Here is a 24,339-nt window from a genome sequence, read left to right on the forward strand (position 1 = left end):
ATTAAAAAGCTCCAACATATATTCTTTTGTTTTAAACACTGAAAAAAAAAATCCACTATTACAATGTCATCTCTACCTGGCTTCATGTAGGATAAAAAAAAAATAAAGACATAGTCCACCAGCAGCAATTCAGTGGGCACAGGAGCATCTGTAACTGTGTGGTCATGCACAATAGAAGGAACATAGGTCCTGATCCATATAGCATCCCTCCAGTTGTGCTCAAAATTTATGCTGCAGAATTAATATCCATCTTATTTCACCTACATAGGCCATCATATTCATCTGAAATCTGCCAAACAGAATGGAAGCAAGGCCTTATCCAGTCTATATTTATATATTAAAAAAAAGAAAAAGAAAAAAAGATTCAACCATCAAAATAACTGTTACATTGCTCACTTCAGTATGCTCTCAAAAGTGACTGATGGTCAAGAACCAGATTCTTCACCCTTGGAGACCTGTTCACCAATATGAATTCTACCATTCTTGTTCTATAGCAGACTACTTCACTAACCTTACCCACCTTTGTTACTTGTTAGTTTCCTCTGTGGTATATCATGGCAGATGGCATCCTCTTAGATTTCTTTATGAATGCTACAATACTCAGGGTTCTGCACTCTCATCCATTACCTCAATGACATCTGACTTCAAAATCCTATTCATAGTTTTGCTGATAACAGTACTTTCTATTCTTAATTATTTGAGGAATCCTGTACCACTCAAACTTCTGTATCTGCTATAAGCAAACTCTTAAAAACTGATCTCACTATTCCTAAGTGAAGACAACAGTGATTTTAATGCTATTAAAATAGTCCTGTCTTACACAAAGATCCTAACTCACATCCTCTTACTTTTTTAGTGTTCCAATATCCTTTTAAGATAAGTTTCTCCTTCTTTCACATCTACCTTATCCTGCCATAAACATTTCAATAGCTTCTAAAAAAACTTGGCTTTTTTTTCATTAAAAACACTACATCTCTCTCTTGCTCAGTTCCTAAACCCACTGACCCAATATTTCATCATCTTCCTTCATCTTGTCTATCTCTTCCTTGGAACAGCCTTCCCCAATGGCTACAACTCCAGCTTTAAGAAATTTGTTAATAGATTGCTTATTCTTAATCACTTGCCCACGTGTGGCACTCCTGTGTTATATAGGTCTCATCTGCCATATTTTTGCATTCCCCCTTTCATGTAAGCATCCCTGCTAGGAACATACTTGCCTACCCCAATCACTTAAAATGTATTATCTACTGATTTAGGTAGGCATTAAAATATATTATATATTCAAATACTACTTTTTAAGTGATTGGAGTAGGCGAGTACATTTCCATAATTCCTCCAGTTTGAGCTTTTGTTTTTTCCACTATTTTGAGAGCTGTCCTTGTGTACTGTTTTTACACAACCTTCATGAGATGAGACAAAGGTGCTTTATTATGTTGTCACTGGTAATTCACAGTACAATTCATTAAACTCATTAAAAAATAGGTGACTGATTGCTTTAAATCACAGCCAAAGCAACTAAGGCCATGAAGGCAGCATGTTATATTTGTAAATTGCAGGTTCTTACTGCCAGTTTACCTGTTTAGTGGGATGAAGAGCCCTACCACACATCTGTGACAGCATAATGGTATCTGATCAATATTATGGGATTTTAAGTGAATATCACTGAGCCATTTTTATCCAAAGTCTGGTATTCGTGGGAAGTCATTCACTATCACTGATGGTCTGTAGAAGTTGGAATTTGTCTGGCTTTATACGTAGATATCGTCATAGCATTTGCCACATGACCAATTAATACAGTAACTCTGCTGCATGTTGATTTTTGTGAATTTCAGATGAGCCACTCTTATCTAAATGTTCCACATTTTCCTTTAATGCTTGCTTTACTTGCTCATTTAGTGATAAAAGTGATTCAAGAATCTTACCACTTCCTAATTGGCAACTGAAAACATGCATCTTCCTGAAACCCAACAATAGTACAGTGCATCATACTTTATTTTGTTTCATGAAACCACAAAAAATACATCAACACTTTCTCAAAAGGTACTATCATGATGGAATGAATAAGCTGCAAAGCTAGCACAAAAAACAGTTCAGCTGGTGTCATCTCATCACTAGAGATGAAAAACCCTAGTATTAGAACAAAAAAAACACCCTGCTACCTATGCATGAGATTGGCTAAATCACCTTCAACTGAAGATGCCCATATAGAGATTGATCTTTACATGACTAGAAATTAAATCTGGTCTTTCATTCAAAGGTGAATGCACCATCATTTCTCCAAATGTGAAATAGAAGCATTTATGAATACCCTGCATGACAGGATTAAAAAAATTTGTGACAACACTGCCAAACCAACATATTCAAATGATCAAAATAGAAGACAATAAAAAAAAAAATAGTACAAATATTTATAATTTGATTAGTATGCAGTGGCACATATTAAACTATGTTTAGTGTAATGAAATATTTTAATCATATTTTATCAAACTGCAAAACCAAAATATTAGCCACTTTGAATTTTTATCAAGGTAGTATATGGTCTGAAAGCAATTATTACTTCAAAATAATTCCAAATGATGTACAAAAGGCACAATTATGAAAGAAGCCACTGCATGACTTTTTTTAGATATGTCTGCAAGCAAACATCACCTATTAGCATTATCATGCCTGCCTATTTGCATGAAACATAATCCATTAATCAACATTTTGAGGAACTTAATATTTATTATTAAAAGGAAAACTATCAGGAATTTAATTTGCTAAATCATACCAGAATACTTGTCAACGATGCATTGAAACAAGTAAAAACTGAATAAGACTGCTTCAAATTTAGTAGAAATAATGAATTGAGAATTAGCACTTTTTTTTAAAAAAAAAGAATCAATAATAATAATTAAAAAAAAAAAAACATTGACAAATATAGGTCTCTTGATATATAAGCAAAGCTGATTTCAGCTTTGCTTATATATCAGAAAACAAAGAGAACAGTCAAACTGAAATACTGGATATTAGAGATCTATAGGCAGACAGTGGAAGTGATCACTGACTACTGATGGGAAATTTTTCAATTACAACAAAACATAAATAGCAAGAAAGAAACACAAGGAAATAAACTGAAAAGTATAATTATTACAAGATGGTATAAAATACTATGTCAAAATAGACAAAATGAACAATTTAAAAAAAAAAAAAATCTATATATATCTATATATATATATTTAGAAAAATAAGATTTAAATTGACTAGAACCCGAGAAAGTATAGCATAAAAAGCTTTAATGAATCACGACTAGTTTCATTGGTGTCCAGACTTCTTCAGGTGAGTAAGAAATAACAAAACTTATGAAACTAACAGGGTAAAAAACATGGACTTTTCAGCTTAATAAAAAGAAGAAGAATAGCAACAGTCATATTTGAATTGGTGACTGCATGCTATTGTTAGCGTGAGTTGAATGCGAGTGACAGTACTGGATTACTGTGCTATGGGAATCAGGCAAATGTAGCTCAGATTGTTGTTCATATGTGAAGGGTCCAGAACTATTTCTTTGGATTCTACAATTCGTCTTTCAAATTCATCATTGCATATATATATATATATATATATATATATATATATATATATATATATATATATATATATATAAGTTTTTTATGCTATACTTTCTCGGGTTCTAGTCGGTAGTCGGTTTAAATATTTTCTAAATGTATACATCCCGAGTCAATTCTAACAATAATATAAATATATATAAATAATATAAATATAAATATATAAATATACATACATACTAAAGTAAGTACTGTGTCCTAGTGCTTCATATGCTGTTTAATTAATGTTTACTAGTATAATAAAAGCAATATTAGAAACCAAAAAAAATTAACATTTAGTAAATATAAACAGTTAAGGCTGATATTGCTGAACACTGACAGCATAAAATAATGTAATAAGACATGAATTTACCAAATTATGCAGAGACTAAGAAATTTTTTTTTTAGAAATTACAGTTTGAAAACAGAGGAAATTAGCTGGAATTTATGTAAAATACTAAATATGGAAGTAAACAAATGATTGAAAACATGAGGAATTTAATTAAACTTACTTTTGAGAAAAGACAGATTCTTAATAAATGGAAGATAAGCATTACAATAACTAGTATTTTTAAAAGGCAATAAAATCTGAAACTAAACACTTTCAAGGAATAAAACTTATTGTGCACTACATTCTGTGAGCAGTGATCATGTGCTGATGAACCAATCAGTGTTTCAATGATTTAGTAAAGACTAATTACTGATGATGTTATGAACATACTAGCATCACTAAAAAAGAGTGTTCTTTGAAAAGTTTGGTAAAAAAATAACTTCTTTTTTTGAAAAAGTCACCTTTATTTCTCAACATAGTCTCCATCGAGGTCTCCAAATTTGGTCCAGCGAGTTTCCAATTTCTCTGCCAGGTTGGCAGGAAAAAGACCCAGATATAAGTGGATTGATACAGTAAAAAGTTTCTTAGAAGACAGAAATATAAGACCTGATAATATTGGAGCCTTGACAGGTAACAGACTGATTTGGAGGAAACTTGTAATAGGAAGTTAGTAATGATGTAAACTTTTCATGCAGTACTATCATATCCTGTACACCCCTTGAGGGTATATATCAGGAATTTGAATTTTTTCATCCCATCTAAAAAGTAGGATTTGTCAAAATTGTGCGAAATGGTCATTGACAGCCTTGATGACATCCTCGTTCAAATAAAATTTTTTTTTCCCCACAGAGCCAAATTTTTAAGTTCGTGAACAAGACGTCACACAGGGCCAAGTCTGGAGAATACAGTGGATGTGGAACCAATTTGAAACCGAAATTTGTGTAATTTTGCCATTGCAACAGCCAATGTGTGGGACGGTCCATTGTCTTGACAAACGAGCACTTTTTTTGTGTGCCAATCTGGCCATTTTTTTCTTCAGTTCTTTTAAACAGTCCAACAATGATGCATGATAGACTCCTGCTATTGTCTTACCCTTTTCCAAATAGTCTATCATGATAATTCCTTGAGAATCCCCAAAAAACAGTGGCCATCACCTTCCCAGCTGACAAAACGGTTTTCGCTTTTTTCGGTGCTCTTTCACCAGGCATTGTCCACTGTTTAGACTGCTGCTTGGACTCAAGTATGTAATGGTGGATCCAAGTTTCGTCTACAGTCACGAATCAATACAAAAAATCCTGTGAATTGCGATTAAACATCGCCAAACACCGCGCTGAAATGTCTTTTTGCATGTGTTTTTGATCGATAGGTGCTGCAATTGTTGCAGCACCTATCGCACGTGCACACACAGCTTTTTCATGTGAAATTTTTTGTGTAGGATATTATACACCCGTTCAGTTGAGATGCCTACAATATCAGCAATCTCATACACTTTCACTCGATAGTCTTCCATAACAAAACCATGCATTTCATCAATCATTTTCTTCGTAGTGACCTCAGTCAGGCGTCCGGACCAGCTTCATCTTCGGTGGACTTACAACCATGTTCAAACTCATTTATCCAAAAAAATAAGTAGTCTTTAATGCTGGTGCAGTTCCCCCATGAACTGCAGCTAACTTGGTTTTGATCTGCACAGTCGTCCACTTCTTTATCATTGCATGCAACTCATTTTTCTCCATTTTTATGAAAAATGAGAGCACGGTCATTTTAAATGTTTGCCAAAAGAGAAGTACATGTTGCACATAGCTAAAATTCTGCCAGGGGTCATGAAAAAGATGATACGTGCCGACACTGGTATAAATGAATGTCTATTGGAAATTTACCAAACTTTTCAAACAACCCTCGTATACTACTGTAAAGGGGTAAAAAGGATGACAAATCCAAATGGAAGAAATAATAGAATTTAAGAAACAGAAATTAAATGGAATAAAATTTCAAACAATTTAAATTTGGTTGGTTATGTAGATGTTGAATTACTTCCAAGAAATAAAGACAACAGTCAAAGACAATTATTTAAATTTTAACAGATATTCCACAAAGCAGAAATAGTTTCAGAGAAACCAAAAACAAATGGTAATGACAAAAAAACTAAAATGTATAAATGGAGAGAGAAAAAAAATGCTGGAACAAGTAATGAAATTAAAATACCTAATAACTTAATGAAAATTTAATGTAATAAAGAAAAAGAACAATTTCTGTGCTAATAAAACATCAAATTCCTGATATTTACACTGAGAGGGTTGTAAGGATATTAGGATAGTACTACATAAAAAAGGTTACAACCTTACCAACTTTCTATCAACAATCTTCCTCCTAATTAACCTGCCAGGACTCTGATATTACGAAATTTTATATTTCAGTCTTCTAAGGCACTTCTTACTGTATCAATTTACCTAGATCTTGGTCTTCCCCTGAATCTTTTTCCTGCCATCAAAAACCTGTTTTACTAATATTTCCTCTTCATTCTGTTTAAGTGACCAAACCATCTGAGATCAGCTTTGCTAATACACTCCTGAATTCTAAAAATGTAAGTTCTTTCCCAGTATCCTTGTTTTTAATATGATACTGCCAGTGATGCCATGCGTTCACTCCACTTATCTTTTTTCACAACTCACATCTGTTGCCTCTTAGTCTTTGGATAAGTTCTCTTCCCCACCTGACTCTCAGAAATTGCTTTCAATGCAGTCTTGTATATGGGAGGAGGGGTCTGGAAAGTTCTAATAAACACCTAGAACAAAAATTAATTAATTTTGTGTTGTATGTATCCTAAAAGAAAAGATATTTTCTGAAAAAACATTTTTGTTCTAGGTGTTTATCAGACCTTTCCAAATCTCCCTTGTATATACAGCTAGTGAAGTGTTTTGGCTAATTTCTCTTTTATTCCATATAAATGTATGCAGTTAACTCCCCCATAATACCAGCTTTGGTTATTCTGTTGTCTATTTCCACATTTAATTTGCTATCGTCATTAAAACTTCTGCCTAAATTGAAATGCTTTATTTGTTCTATAGGTTATCCATTCAGGATGCAATATTGATGTTTTCAATCTTCCTGGCTAGTTTTCATAGTCAATTTATGGCTTATTTTCATATTGAATTTATTACAGCGGTTATTCACTTTAGTTAGGGAATCATGCAGACTTGTGCTGGATTTATTTAGGAGTATAGCATTATCTGCATAAAGTAAAGAGGTGAGATTAACACCACCAATTTTGTTATCAGGTTTAATGCTATTTTCTTTCATGATATGATTCATATATTATTATTGTATAACACCTCCAGGGAGTCCAAAGACTCATTGAGGGAGGGCACCTACTCTACAACTCTGTCTCCACCACGCCATCAACTGCAATTACCGCCGATCATCACAACTAGTATTTTCACAGATAATCACAAACATCCATGCCCACGGCAGTTCGAACCTGCAGCCTTTTGGCTGGAGAGCAGATATGCTAATCACTCGGCCAAACAGGCTAGCAAGCAATATAAGCAATGAAAATAATATGCACACTTGTCTCACACCTGATTTAACATCAAACCATCCTTTAGCTCCTTCAATACCAACTGCTGACTTACAACTCAAATACAGATACGTATCGCTTGATATAATGTCCTATTTATACCACGTAACTGTAGCATTTTTAATAGCTTTATACCTTTAATTTTTGAATAAAATAATATCAGGATATCAACTATATGAAAAAATAAAGAATAAAAAAAAAAAACAAAAGGTAAGAATCTATAAATCAATAGTCCAACCAGAATACTTTATGAATGTGAAAACAAAAAGAGAAACCAAAAATACAACATGTGAAATGAAAACATTAAGAAAATAATGAATAAAGAAATTTGATATATAAAAAAATTAAAAATTTATGAGAATGTCAGTCACATATGAACAGATGGAGATAGGAAGGTCAGAATGGAATTAACTTAACCAAATGGATTCAAAAAAGAATAGTTAAATTAGCAAGAAACTGGAAACCAAATAGTAGACATAAAGGACAGATTGTCTACAGTATTGGAAATGCAACATACTTAAGCTTAAAGTGAGAAGTTAAATCTTATAATAATATATACAAACTTTACAAAGACTACAACATGCATTTTTTGCTGCACAAGTGACATGCTGTGAAGTAGCACTTAGATGGCAACAAATTCAGTTGCTCTTTTAGAATATTAATTGCATACAGTAAATATACTGGTTTTATGTGAATTTCCCATCCACAAAAAAAAAAAAAAAAAAGACTTAACCTCTAGCATATTTAGTCTAAGGATTAGATAATGCAGAAATCCTCATCTAGACTTGGGAGACCATGTCTCCCAATCCCCATTTTCAAGACTACCAACAAATATGCAGTGGTCTCACAACTAGATAATGTAAAAGTTCTGTGACTTCACAAACCTTCATACGCATGCTGCTAATTTTGCAAGTTGATTTATGAATGAAACCTCACGCTGATTCTTCTACTTTATGTTTATTACATAACAATTGTGAAGTAACTTTTTAATATCATGCATGTGTGCCTGTGATGTTATTATGTACATTTCCTTAATGAGAGAAAAAAAGATTCGCATCAAAATTCATATCCTACTAGATCACAAAGGGTTTGCAAGAAAGGTGATACTTTCTTGAAGTCTTCCTATATTCCCAAAGGAAGTATTACTTAGATGGGAAGAGGATGAACGACCTGTTCCATTAAATGCAATAAAAAATAAAGTAGAAATCTATAAATAACTTGTTTCAACTTAAATAAATTTTAACAAAGTGAAAAGGATGCTGTAGTACTCACTAGTTTCCTTCAAAGAACCACAAAGGAAGTATAAAAATCATGTAATGCTGACCTATTATAACTAATTTGCTTCCACTAATAAAGTAATTACTACCATACAATATAATGTAAATGTCCATTTATAACAAAAATCAAAAACACTTGATAATTAAGAATAAGTTATTTTAATGAAAACAAGTAAGCTATGCAATTTTTTACTGTGATGATTTGCTATTTAAATTTGTTTCTTCCCAGTGATATGAGAGCAATATAATGTGATAGCTATCTTGAGTGATTTTGAAATTATGTAGAATACTTTCACACAATCAAAAAAAATAAAAATAAAATAAAGCTTACAAAATTGACCTATAATCCCAAGAAAACAGACTTCAGCAACATAATTTTCACACAATGGTTGTTTTCAATGATGGAAATAAAACTGACTAAGAATTATTGAAGAATTTCCCTTCCGAGTGTTCCTGATGAGAAAAGGCTAAGAAGAACAAGCTACATTTAGGCTAAATAGAGGTTAAGATCAGATTCTCACTTAAGACAAATAGTTGAAAAATCATGAGAATATAACAATGATTAGTATCAAAGTTTTGTAGATCTGAAAAAGACTTAAAATAAGGTGTCAAGAGAAAAGCAGTTCAAAACACTACAGTCACATGGTATGAATAGGACATGATGTATATTTCAGTTGTAAGTCGGCAGTTACAGAACTACAAGCATAATAGAAAGATGGTCTGATGTTAAATTAGGTGTGAGATGTGTACAATATTTTCACTGATATTCATCACATCATGGAAAAAAGGAAGTGGCATTAAAACAGATTTCAAAATTAGAAATGCTAATTTAGCTCCTTGCTTCATGCAGATGTTATGCTCCTAAATAAATCCAATAAAAATCTACAGGATACTCCAACTAAATTGAATAACTTCTTTAATAAATTTGGTATGAAAATGAACAATAAAATAGAGTGAAAACATCAACATTGCATCCTGAATGGATAATAATGAATATAGAACAAGTAAAGCATTTCAGCTATTAAGGCACACTTTTTAGTAAAGATGGCAAATTAAACATGAAGTAACCATTTTAAAAATGAAGATATTAAGAAAGAATTTAACATTGTTAGCAGAGATAATCACAGGTGGTATGGTCACACTTGAACAGAATGGAGGAGGAAAGATGATCAGTTTTTTTTTTTTTTTTTTTTGCAAGAAAAGAACCTAGAGGAAGACAAAGATCTTAGTGGATTGATACAGTAAGTGGCTTAGAAGACTGAAATATAATATCTGATAATACTGAAGTCTTGACCGATAAATTAATTTGGAGGAATACTTTTTATAGAAAGTTGCTAATGATGTAACTTTTTCATGTAGCACTATCATAATATCCTGTATGCCCCCATCACAGCATATATATATATATATATATATATATATATATATAATAAAGTGATTTTTGTTTATTAAATAAAACAAATATTGATCTTATTTTAATTATAAAACTGTATTAATTTTATCTGTATAAAATATGCTGAAAAATTGTTATACTATATTTATACATTTAATCTTGTAATCTTCATTTTATCTTGTCAGTACAAGATAAAATGAAGGCCAACTTTTGTAAAACAAACAACACAAACACTGAAAGTTTATTTTTCACATGGTTAGACTATAATAAATTTAGTTTAATCCTTTATCCAGGTGAGAGCAAACAAAGTTTGCACCTGAAAATATCTTCAGGACTGAATATGGTGTAGTACTACTTACCCAGATAAGATAGTACAACACCATATTCAGTCCTGAAGATATTTTCAGGTGCAAACTTTGTTTGCTCTCACTTGGATAAAGGATTAAACTAAATTTATTATAACACAAACACTGCATAAGTTATAAATAATAGCCAAGTCTAATAATATACACAGTCAGGTGTATATAGTCAATATACCACACACTTTTTTTTTTTTTTTTGAGCGAAAAATTTAGTAAATTTTTTTTTAGCACCTGTGAAAGACAGAGATTTTCTATATTTTATGTTATAGAAAATCAGATGCAATAACTCCCCCACCCATCCCCACAGTCAACTCTCACTAAAAAAAACCTCAGTGACCAAGGAAATAGTTTGCTATAGTAAAAAAGTTTGTTTTAATGAAAGTTGACAGTAAATAGGTGTATGATGTACCTTATGTTCTCCATTTATAGGTTAATAACTAAATGCAAAATCTTCAGACAGATTCAAACTGAAGTTCAATATGAAAATATCTGGGAAGGTGTATTTTTTTTAAAAATTTATTTATTTCATTTAATTATAATTGATAAAACACAATATGCCAGTAAGGCTTAAAAAAAGTCTAAATGGGACAATCTATCACTTAAATTTGGTGTTTCGTGTAAATTATGTACAATGATAGTAAAAAAAATTGAAAGACTAACCAGCACTGAATATTTATTCCACATCTTCAGTTTTGCATTTCTGATGTTACAAGTTGTGACCAATAGTTAACATTATTGTAAGCTATGAAATCATGTTGCCACAGCCATTTAGATTTTAACGAATTGGTCACATTCTCTCAAGAACGACATAGTAACAGATCATGATATCTTATGTTGGAAATCCCCTTTTCAGTGAAAATGTAATCTCCATCTGATGTCAAAATGACTGACATTAACTGGAGGATTCACAATGACTAGGAAGTACTGCAAGTAAAGGAAAAATTCAAAAAAGCAAAATATGTTAGTTAATGACCTAGATGGTAACTATAGGTTGACAAGACTTCTAACATAGATTGAACTTTGGCTTTTTTTTTCTTTTTTTTTGATTTTTAACTAACTAAAATAAATTATATCTAATCATCCAAATTTTAAATCAAACCTAGATCACAATATATCTGTCCACTGATATACAGTGAGCAAACACTGAAGAAGAGACTCCAACAAATCCATGGAACTGTGCTGGTGAATGTGGTGTGTGTAGGTGTATGTGATGTGCAACACTTGGCTACAGCGCTCTGCCATAAGCTTTACCAACACAGTAGTTATTTGCCATTAAAATGTTTGATCTTAACAATAATTTATGGCCCATAATCAGAAGACATCTGCCTACATTACAACATTGGTTTGAGCAGAGATATTTTATCTGCTCTAATTAAAGAGAAATGTTGATATCTATTCTGAGTTTCTCTTTCAAGGATAATGAATTTATAGGTATATTCAGAGATTCCTTGGGTTGCACCTCATTATAGATGACACCTTAAATAGGATCATACTAATAAAAAGGCAAGTTACTTAGATCTAATTTCAGCATTTTGTTCTATTCCCCATTATTCACAGGAAACATTCTCAAGATTGAATTCCAAAGTTGAAGGAAATGAAATTGAAATGGATCTAATTTTAAAAAAAAAAAAAAAAAACTCCATTTTCTCCTCCAAAATAAAGTAAACTATTCATAAAATTCTGATTTATCTTATTGTGATGTCAAATGAATTCTATTCAGCACATGTTACAGTTGCATTGGATGTGATGTCACCTGTAGAATTGTCTCCTGCTCCACTTGAACAAATATAAGAAAATTCATTTTGATCAAGTGATGGGATGTTCATAATAGTTAAAAGAGTATCATTAACATTATTTGTTGCAGACATAATCTGTCGAGGAGTCTTGAAACCATTGGTACCATCTGGACCTTTAGGTTGTCTAATCAAAATAACACGTGGTGTACCATCTTCAACTGACAATGTACGGAGTCGGCTGATTAGCCGTTCTGGACGTTGAGAAGGCTGGCTCTCACTGAAAAAAAATAATCAAAATGAGATAAAAATAATATAATTGAAATGAACAAATGCACAACTGACTAAAATTTTAAATAATAAAAAATGAATGTATAAAAATGAAAATGAAATAAAAAAAAACATAAAGACAAAATACATCATTTACATCTACAGGGTGTTCGGGATAAATTTGACAGTTTCGTAAGGAAAAAGAAAATCTTCTTTGTATCTATTAAATTTAATGAATTGACAAAAAAACATTACAGGCAGAGTTAATTACAATACTATCAACAAGATTTACTCAAAATAACCACCATTAGCATCGATCACAGCTTCAATTCTGCTTCGGAACCTCGAACAAGCTGATGCTACAGTCTCCCTGGGAAGGGCCGCAAAAACTGTTTTAATTTTATCCATTAACTGGGCTTTTGTATTACTGGAAGTGCGATTGGTGTCTTTTTCAACTGCGCCCCATACAAAATAATCCATGGGGTTAAGGTCTGGGGAGTTTGGAGGCCAAACATTTGGACTGGTGAAGTCGTAGAAATTTTCAGACAACCATTTTTGACTTTTCCCAGAGGTGTGGCAAGGGGCCGAATCCTGCTGCCATACATACGGCCTACCATTGGCTACCCTTGTTATCCAGGGCTTGACTACAGTTAGCAACTCCACGAACAAAGCCCGAATTCCAATGCCAGGGTTCTTCAACACCTGTTCCTGCAGATTTGCGAGGAATTCTGCTGTACGAACGCAATCAGATCGTCTGCTAGGGATCTTTCTTCTTGCTACATCCTCGTAGTCACCATTGCAAGTCTCTAGTTCATGCCTGATTGTTTTTACTGTATTCAGGGAGCATTGGGCAGCAGTCGTAATATCCTTATTTTGATGGCGGGCACGAATCATCATGATACAAGTTATTCTCTTCCATGATTCAGGTGGGTTCCAGCTATCCATCCTTTCTGACATCTTGTATATGAATGAAGAAGGGTCCAAACTTTTAAATGAAGAGAAGTGTGTGTTAATACATGTAACTTACGGAAAAATATAATTAATTATAAATATGTCAAATTTATCCCGAACACCCTGTATATGTACCCTGTAATCCATGAAATCACTTATTACTAACAAGTGTTAACACAAACTTGTGTGGATTCTTTGTTGTATACATCTTCGAATTTTTCGTGAATATTGTGAGACAGTATCTGGAATAAAGATTTCAAGATTGATCTAAATAACCTGTATATGTTGGGTAAATTTTGAAGTTTTGTGAAAAACAAAAACATTTAGAAAAATTCTGCTAGGTCTCATTAAAGCGGGGCATATTGTGTATTTTCTTTAAGCGTGCTGCTCCCTTTAAAAAAGCCAATTTGTTGCAAATGGCACCAATTTAGAGAAAGCAACACAAAAGAATACCTAAGAAAAACTGATGTTTCATGTGAAGTGGATTGTATGTTATTCTAGTATAACAGAGTCATAATAGTCTGTACATAAATTAACTTCAGCAGGTATCCACTATTATGGAAGACATATCAGCAGTATATTACCTCACGTTATAATCATTTTCTAAACATGACAATCTTCATTCACATCTCTTCAGTACAATGTAAGAGGCATTGTATTGTATTGTATCCTCAGAGGCACTGTGCATGAACTAAATAGTAGTCACTTTCAACATATGAAAAAACAATGGCTATTATATTTATGATATCATGATCAACTTTGCTACGGTCAAAGTTGATTTAAATTTTTCATTATGACAAATTTACTCACTATTACTAAGTTCTCTGAGCAATTAAATTTTTTGTTTATGTATTATACCATACTATTTATCTTTGATAAACTGCACATAACAGATTAGTTTTTAGTTTAAAGCAAGTTTATTTAGTTGCTAAGTAATGTTAAGTAGCATAATACTATATTACAGTAAGTAATGTTTATTTTCTTCATGGTTAGGAACTTAAAAAAAAGGAAGCAAATAACTGAAGAAATACACAAAAGGGGGTTATGCAGACCAGATGAAGTGCAAAGATGAGGAAGGTACCAATATTAAATTTATATGTAGGCACTGCTCCAAAAATGCAAATTAAAAGTAATGCAAATGTAATAATTTGAGAACAGCGCAATGAGTTAAGCGTATAAACTTCACAGGTAAGGTTATTCAAGTGTTGGATTAGTTAAGAGAAATGCAACTGAGTCACCTAGAGACTTGATAAATTCAATAGAACATGATTTAGTAGAGAATAAGCGTGGCAATATTGAAAGTGACAAACTACAGATAAATAATAGCAGTGACAATTTGAGTGAAAATAGTGGCTTTTAGTGGATGAATCCAATGTGCAGGAGGATTTTAACAATCAAGATCCCTTGCTTGACCATATAACAGATTACTATTTAAATGCCTGCATTAAAATTAATGGTCATTTTATGGTAACAGATAGAAAATATTTTATGCAAGTTACATCACACGAATATTACGCTCTGAGTAGACTAATGATTTAAATAAAATTAGGTGAAAGAAAAATTTAAAAAAAAAAATCTGGAGGTGTTCATGTTATTGGGAACACAGGACAACAGGAGGATTTTTTTAATACCCATTAACAGCTAAGTCAGACTTAAAAGATAATTTTATTATTATGATGTCCAGGATTTCATAGTAATGAATCCTGATTTGTGCAATGGCAGCTAGTTGAATTTTAACTAAGTTATGTGCTGCATATGAGTATGACTTTAACTAATGGGATTAATCTGTTAATAATTGGAATTGGTATGGTGGCAATGATATTCATCTAAACACTGGTTATTGAGTCATCCAATAAGGCCATTAAAAAAAAAAAAAAAAAGAAAAAAAAAAAGGAAACTCATGGCAAATGACTGGATGTAATGCAAAGAGTTTTCCAAATAAGAATATTTAGATTAATGGTAGGGGAATATAGACATTACATTGCACCTTGAATGACATCACATTCTTATATACTAATGCATAAAGCTTAAAGACTAAGCTCATGTAGTTTAAATTAACTGCAGAAATTACACTACATAATGTGGGGATTTCTGGGTTTTGGCTTAATGATGATGATGCATGAAAAAGTACATAATGATAATTTTAATGCCAGAAGAGACCAAATAGGAAAAAGAGAATGCTTGCATATTAGAAAAATTTAAAGATCAATAATATATCACATTCCTATTTGGAACAGGAACTGAGATAGTGATGTATAATAAGCATGCAATGCTGTAGTTGGCAGGAGGAAATAGTTTGTTATTGCAGTGGAGTAAGTACAGTTGGCTCTCAATATAGCTAACACCTATTATGACCAATATCTCACAGGTATGCTATTCTTAAGAAAATTCATTATAGCAAACTAATGCTGTAATTCCTACAAATCTGCTATAGCAAGTCAGCTGTATGATAAACAGTTAAAGAGAAATAACATTATTAATGGGGGATTTTAATATGGAAGATACTGGCTGGCAATGAAAGATGATAATACAGTGTTTAGAAAACGTCTGGAGCAACTTGATGATAGTTATTTAAAGCAAGATGTACTTGGGGGGGGGGGGGATAGTATCGTAAATTTAATTACCGCAAGAATTAGTGAAGGACAATATTAATTAATTAGAAGCTCTCAGTTATAGCGATCGTTGACCTTGCAAAGATAATTAAGACTAAGGGAGAAATAATAGAGAGCATCAAGGATGGAATTTCAAAAAAAGCTAACTTTGGGCATATATATGCTAAGAGAATTAAGACGTGCAATTAACTACGAGACATTTAATTGAAGAGACACTAACACAAATGGACTGAGACACTTTGCATACTTCAGTTTATCTTGAGGAGTAAATTTTGTAACATTAAAAAGTTCTCAAAGAAGTTATAAGAGCTATGGACAGAGTATCAAAATTACACATCAGCTATCACATAAGACTGTATTTACTCGAATGCAACTTTTTTCCCCCAAAATTAAAACAAAAAATCATGGTGCGAAATATATACAGGAATTTTCAGAAACTAAATTGACATTTATAATTAAATCCTCTGCGTCCATAAAATGAATGCATTTAAATTTTCATTATCCGTGTGTTATTTATGCGATCAGTGGCTCACCATCATGATATTTTTGAATCTTTAGTGACAATGCTTCTGTAAGTAAATTAAAACAGTTTCATTACTGCAGGTCCTTTTATCATTTCGTAATCATACGATCTTTGAGTTTATCATGACTAACTTGAACATTTCTCCATATGTCAATGAAAAATTATCAGTAATTTACAAGACTTAAGATATGTTACAGACAACCCTTCGCAAATGACCAATGAGAAGTGAATGAAAGCAGAGTGTGAAACATATAGAAATGGTTGGTCGGTAGACATAGCACAGCTATGAAGACGTGCATATGACTGGTGCAGTATTAACAAAAGATCGTGCGACAAAGGCAAGCTGACAATTGCTGAGTTGAAATGCTGCTTCTCTTCACCAAAATTCCAAAATATCTGAACCTGCCATAACAACATTCACTATGTCTTAAAGTTTTAAATTTTTTTCATGTGCAAAGTATATGCGAAACTTTTTAAAATTTTATGCTGCCGTCCAAAAAATGAAAAAAGGATTTCAACCAAGAACTAGTGGATGTAAAAATAAAAGAGGAAATATTTTAGGAGAAGAAAAGAAAATAGTAGAGAGATGATCATAATTCTTGTTGAAAGGCTTAGATGCTGGTTAAATATCATAACTAATAATTAAGGAATTGACAGTGTACACTAGAAATATAAATTAAAACAACTTTAATAAATACTTTCCGATATTTCGGCAACGTCACGTTGCCATCTTCTTGGGAATTTAAAATAAAGAACAGGTACACGCAAGTACTACATAACAGCAAATGAGAAACGAAGCAAGGAAGCTACCGTTTTCCTAAAGTCCTGATGGTGTCCTCTGGCAGGCTATATTGGTAGTTATTGGCCTTTGGGCTGAAGTTCTTCTGATATGTTTCCCAAATTTGGGGCAGTCTTATGCACCCAAATTTGTTGAGGTTCGGCATGTTCCTAAGGGCTGAGGCTGATTTCATGAATAGTCTTTCATATTTGAACTTGCTGCGGTGTATTACTGTGGCAGGTATCCAGAGCATGGTCTGCAAGCCCAGAGTGGCTGTACTGGTGAAATCGGATGTAGTACTTGTGTTCAGAGATTCTGATATTTGCTGTCCTGCCTGTTTGGCCAAAGTAGGATAATTTACAGTTGCAAGGGACCTGGTATACACCACGTATAGGGGAAGTGGTTGGTCTTTAGTGGAACGGATAAGGGATGCCTGATTCTAGTTTACAACCGTTGAAAGTTTATTTTCCACTTGGTTAGAGTATAATAAATTTAGTTTAATCCTTTATCCAAGTGTGAGCAAACAAAGTTTGCGCCTGAAAGTATCTTCAGGACTGGGTTAAGGTGGTACACACCAGGGCAACTCGTTGCAAAGGTGGAGCAAGCTACCAACACTCCTATCCTAGTATCTCCTATAATGCAAAACACATCTCCTTGCGGATATGTCTATTGTTATGCATTAAGGGAAGGGCCACTACCCAGACCGGTTTCGACCTTTCTTGAGGTCTCTTCAGTGGGAGCCAGGCCCAAGTCGAGATATCAGGCCGAAGCATTTGCAGGTCATCTCCACCTATAGGAATTGCCAATTGGTGTGCCACCCTTTTTTAATAAATTACTCTGAATTTAGAGAAAGATGTTGAAAGTTTATTTTCCACTTGGTTAGAGTATAATAAATTTAGTTTAATCCTTTATCCAAGTGTGAGCAAACAAAGTTTGCGCCTGAAAGTATCTTCAGGACTGGGTTAAGGTGGTACACACCAGGGCAACTCGTTGCAAAGGTGGAGCAAGCTACCAACACTCCTATCCTAGTATCTCCTATAATGCAAAACACATCTCCTTGCGGATATGTCTATTGTTATGCATTAAGGGAAGGGCCACTACCCAGACCGGTTTCGACCTTTCTTGAGGTCTCTTCAGTGGGAGCCAGGCCCAAGTCGAGATATCAGGCCGAAGCATTTGCAGGTCAACTTTCAACATCTTTCTCTAAATCCAGAGTAATTTATTAAAAAAGGGTGGCACACCAATTGGCAATTCCTATAGGTGGAGATGACCTGCAAATGCTTCGGCCTGATATCTCGACTTGGGCCTGGCTCCCACTGAAGAGACCTCAAGAAAGGTCGAAACCGGTCTGGGTAGTGGCCCTTCCCTTAATGCATAACAATAGACATATCCGCAAGGAGATGTGTTTTGCATTATAGGCGATACTAGGATAGGAGTGTTGGTAGCTTGCTCCACCTTTGCAACGAGTTGCCCTGGTGTGTACCACCTTAACCCAGTCCTGAAGATACTTTCAGGCGCAAACTTTGTTTGCTCACACTTGGATAAAGGATTAAACTAAATTTATTATACTCTAACCAAGTGGAAAATAAACTTTCAACATCTTTCTCTAAATCCAGAGTAATTTATTAAAAAAGGGTGGCACACCAATTGGCAATTCCTATAGGTGGAGATGACCTGCAAATGCTTCGGCCTGATATCTCGACTTGGGCCTGGCTCCCACTGAAGAGACCTCAAGAAAGGTCGAAACCGGTCTGGGTAGTGGCCCTTCCCTTAATGCATAACAATAGACATATCCGCAAGGAGATGTGTTTTGCATTATAGGAGATACTAGGATAGGAGTGTTGGTAGCTTGCTCCACCTTTGCAACGAGTTGCCCTGGTGTGTACCACCTTAACCCAGTCCTGAAGATACTTTCAGGTGCAAACTTTGTTTGCTCACACTTGGATAAAGGATTAAACTAAATTTATTATAGTTTACAACCGATTCACTTAATTTACTTTCAAAGTTCTAGGGATCACCTTTTTTTTTTTTTTTTGATACTCTTACAAAAGCTAATACTTAATATTACAATCCTTTTTAGTGAATTCAAATCCTGTCGACTGCTGCGCCATTTTGTTGGATCCTACTTCGTCTCGATCTATACTTTGGATCCGACATGTTAGTCACTATGATGTTCTTAAACAAAATAATAAGTTACTAGTTGGTTTCTAATTCAAATATAGAGAAAATTTATATTTAAAGACTGCGCCACTCTATATCTGAATTAGTTCAAGAATTGAAGAAAAATCAACCTTCAACTATTTCTCCTTAAAATATATACTGGCTGAGTATATTTGACTTACTTAATTTACCCGCTTTGGTTCGAATATTTTATGAATGGTGCAGTAAAAGAGATTCAGGCAAAATACAACTTTAGATTAACAAAAACAAACATTTAATTTTATAATCACAAATTATACACTTAAGATCAAAATACTAAATAAGTTATTATAAACACTTCAGCCTTTCTGATAATACTGTCATACAAACTCAGACAATGGTAAATCTGTTATCTCTAATACAGTTTTCTCAATTCTTTAAGTTCCAAATACGACAAAAATTGCAGTAACACTTCCTCACAAACAAACACTTTTAAATTTACACTCCAGCTAATTTTCACCAATAGTTACTGTTAGTATAGGGAAATTCTAGGATGAAACTCACACACTTCTCTGTATAGGAATATTAATGGTTGGAATAATCTTACCGATAATCTTCTATCTTCATCTACTTATACATATACGCTTTTTATAACTGTAAACACTTTAAACAGTAAACGGCACTCATTAAATAAATTCTTCTAAGCAATAACTGAATTAATCATCGGTCACAATACACAAACAAACGTTGTTGCATAAAGTACTACCGATCACTCATGAAATAAGGCAACACACAATAATTCTTAACTTGAGGTTTTATATGCAGTTGTTCATTCCTCCTGCATTCAAGTAATTCTTTAGGCACTATAATTCTAAACACAGCTAACGGTAAACTTCAACTTTACAGCCTCTACTACTCTAGTAACTCCATGCTTTATTTCAAGATTCTGTGTCCTTGACAGGTCGGCCCTGAAATTAAATCTCAACTCAGGTATTGCTAGTCTATTTAGTAGTCACTCAGCTGTCTTCCGTAGCTATAATTGTTATTCTACAACTTATTAGCTAACCGCCTCTCGACTAGTAGACTTTATTTAGCTGCTTGAGTGACTTGCCGACTCACTATTATTGCACTGTGATTCCCGAATGCACCGATTCCAACCTAATGCCAATCCTCTCCTTTCTCTCTCTCTCTTAATCTATATTTTCAGCGTTCTTCCCTTTTTATATCCATTCTTCCCGCCAAAATTATTCTCATGATTTCTTTCTAAAACTCTTTTCAATAAACCTTCTCCTCACGTGGTGTTCCAAAACGTGCTCGCTCACTTACATAAAATATAATAAAATTGAACTATTGCATAATGCTAAACTTCTACAAATAGGAATAAATAAAGAATATTTACATTTCAATTAATGTGCAGTTAAATTATCAAATACAAGTTCTTATAATATTAACATAATAATAATTAAAATAGCTTAATAATATTTAACACGTTCATTGCCAAGCTGAAAATTGGAATTTCGTATGGTGGCTAAATTTTTTTATTTAGTTTTTATTGTGCTCAAAATAAGTTAAATATATTATTTATATGCTTTTATTATTATGTAAATAGGATTTATGTACTCTAAATATCTATTACGCGATATCGCGTGATATGTAATTCGGTCAAATAAGTTATATATTTTACAAATAAAAAACATTTAAATATAATAATTATAACTTTAATTATCAGTGTCTTTTATAATCACATAGAATTTTTAAAAATAACGTCCAAATAGAAAAAAATAATTATCAAAAATCAACATTTATAGGGAACTTACTAAAAAAAAAAAACTTCAAGCATGCTAAATCAACGAATAACTAAACAAAATCGTCACCTTGTCCGAACGCTGCCACTGTGCGCACTGGCTAACATAAACAATAGACAATGGCTGGTGGCCATCCCAACTCCACGAAAGTCGATCCCTTCCCTAGTGGCCAATATAAATATTACGCACCGTTTCGCTGTGGCCACTATACTATTCCACTTAGAAACGGGATAGTGGCGTCCACGCGATAACGTGTGATCAACCGCTGGGTGAGTACTCGCACCACGCGATATCACGTGTCACAGTTTAACAACTGTCTCGTGTACTGTGGCAAATAAAGAATTCGAACAAATATGGAGTGGACATATCAACAAGTTTGATAAACTAAAAAAGAACTCAACATCCAAACAAAAACTATAAACCAACACTGTAGTTAACCTTTCGTCAGTTAGCATGAAGCCTGAAGCACTCAACGCTCTGTCACATGGTCACAACTTCAGCATTGCTCCTAAGAAATTACCTGCTGAGGAATTCATGATCTAGATTGAACGCGGGATTCGCCACCTTCCAAACCATATCGCCAACGATATTATATTAGATGTAGCCTGTGTTCTCACAAAAGCAAAACCACCAAAAACCAACATATCCATTAGTGAATACAAGTCACTACAAGAATTGAAGAAAAACAAAGAAATAGTTATCACCAAAGTGGATAAGGGGAACGCCAATGTGGTACTCAATCATAATGACTATACACGTAAGCTTATGGCTTTACTATTAGATCGAGCTACTTACCTCCCCATTGAATACAATCCCACCAACTCACAAATTAGAAAACTCCATAGGTTCCTTAAGAAGGTTACTTCTTGGCCTGTGGAGATTACTAACAGACTAAAACCACATAACTCTAGACCCCCACATATGGGCTCCCAAAAATACACAAAGAGAATGTGCCATTACGTCCCATAATGGATGGCACTGATTAGCCAAAGTGCTCTCACACTATACTAGCAATACACCATCACACATAAAAAACTCAGCCCACTTCAAAGCCAGTATAGAAAACCTTACACTCCAACATAATGACATAATGGTCAGTTTTGACGTCTCCTCCTTATTCGCAAATGTTACCCTCAAAGAAACCTTAGAGCTAATCCAGGCTAAATTTCCTCTCCTATATCTCAGTCCTATTTCAGTTCACAATGAACTAAGTATTTCATCTGGCAGGTACAAACAGATAGAGGGGACAGCCATGGGTTCACCACTTTCCCCACCCTTGGCCAACTTCTTTATGGAGACTTTTGAAGAGAAAGCCTTAAACTCAGCCCCACAAAAACCTACCATACGGCTTCGCTACGTTGATGATGTGTTCGCTATTTGGCCATATGGCCTGGATACATTCCTTTACTTCTTAAAACACTTAAACAACCAACACCCTAGAATCAAGTTCACCTTGGAAAAAGAGAAAAACAATAGCCTCCACTTCCTAGACACACTAGTCACCTGCCAACCTCATGGAACCTTGGTTTTCTCAGTTTATAGAAAACCCACCCACACAGGCAGATACATTCACCAACAATCCACCCCCCCCCCACACACACACACTCCTCACAACAATATGGAGTTAAGACACTATACAACAGGGCAAAACTTATCTGTTGAAATGATCAAGCCCTAACTACTGAACTAAATCACATCTGTAACACTTTCTCAGCCAATGGCTACCCCCGCCCAAAAAAAATCCTTAAACCAGTTATCCACAACCCCCTTCCCTTTTCACAAAAAAGATTACTCTAAATCCATCACCATCCCCTACATCGAGGCACCTCGAAAAAAAATCAACAAAATCCTAAAAAACATGACTTAACTGCCTGTTACAGACCATATAGAAAATTGGCATCCCTTATCTGCTCCACTAAAGACCAATCACTTCCCCTAGACCTACCTGGTGTATACCAGGTCCCTTGCAGCTGTAAATTGTCCTACTTTGGCCAAACAGCCAGGACAGCAAATATCAGAATCTCTCAACACAAGGACTAACTACATCCGATTTCACAAGTACGGCCACTCTCGGCTTGCAGACCATGCTCTGGATACCCTCCACAGAATAAGGTGGAAGAAAGCCACAGTAATACACCCAGCAAATTTGAATATGAAAGACTATTCATGGAATCAGCCTCAGCCCTTAGGAACATGCCAAACCTCAACAAATTTGGGTGCATAAGACTGCCCCAAATTTGGGAAACATATCAGAACTTCAGCCCAAAGGCCAATAACTACCAATATAGCCTGTCAGGGGGAACCATCAGGACTTTAGGAAAATGGTAGCTTCCTCACTTCGTTTCTCATTTGCTGTTATGTAGTACTTGCTTGCACCTGTTCTTTATTTTAAGTTCCCAAGAAGATGGCAACGTGACGTTGCCGAAATATCAGAAAGTATTTATTAAAGTTGTTTTAATTTATATTTCTAGTGTACGCTGTCAATTCCTTAATTATTAGTTATCATTATTAGTAGAGAGATGAGCAGAATATTTTAAGGATTTATTAAATAGAGAATGAAATGGAGAAAATATTAAATTAGAAACAAGAAAGGACACTGATGTAGAAGAGAATACCCATATAGAACCACTGACAACTAATGAAATTGAAGCTAAAATACAAAAAAATGAGAAATAATAAAGCACTGGCAGAAGATAATATAATTGCAGAATTACTGAAACACAGAGGAGATTCAATATGTTTGGTACTACAGGATATATTTTCGCCAGTCTGGTCAAAGGAAGAAATACTAGACCTCTGGAATGTTGGCATAATCTGTCCTATTTATAAAAAGGAGATAAATTTGACTGTAGTAACTACAGGTATATTACGTTACTTAATGTTATTTATAAAATTCTCACATTCATAATAAATGACAAATTTAAAGAAATTATCAAAAAGAAAATAGGAATATCAATGCAGATTTAGATCAAACAAAGTACATAACATTCATCTGTCTGATGGG

The 24,339-nt window shown here is 33.8% G+C and overlaps 1 protein-coding gene across 4 annotated transcripts in view; it reads right to left on the reverse strand.

Moving 5' to 3' along the window:
• Nucleotides 1-11,180: 11,180 nt before the first annotated feature.
• Unr (cold shock domain-containing Unr) overlaps nt 11,181-24,339 on the reverse strand; it is a 281,401-nt gene continuing 268,242 nt past the window's right edge. For all 4 annotated transcript variants that reach the window (XM_090411509.1, XM_090411484.1, XM_090411490.1 and 1 more), the window contains one exon: nt 11,181-12,537. In XM_090411509.1, the coding sequence (XP_090267635.1) occupies nt 12,237-12,537 (301 nt within the window). In that variant the 3' untranslated portion in view covers nt 11,181-12,236. The remainder of the gene's footprint in view (nt 12,538-24,339) is intronic.

The sequence above is a fragment of the Typopeltis vanoorti genome, chromosome 2 (assembly GCF_054136105.1).
Source record: "Typopeltis vanoorti isolate ZY-2024b chromosome 2, IOZ_Tvanoo_1.0, whole genome shotgun sequence".
NCBI classification, from domain to species: Eukaryota; Metazoa; Arthropoda; class Arachnida; order Uropygi; family Thelyphonidae; genus Typopeltis; species Typopeltis vanoorti.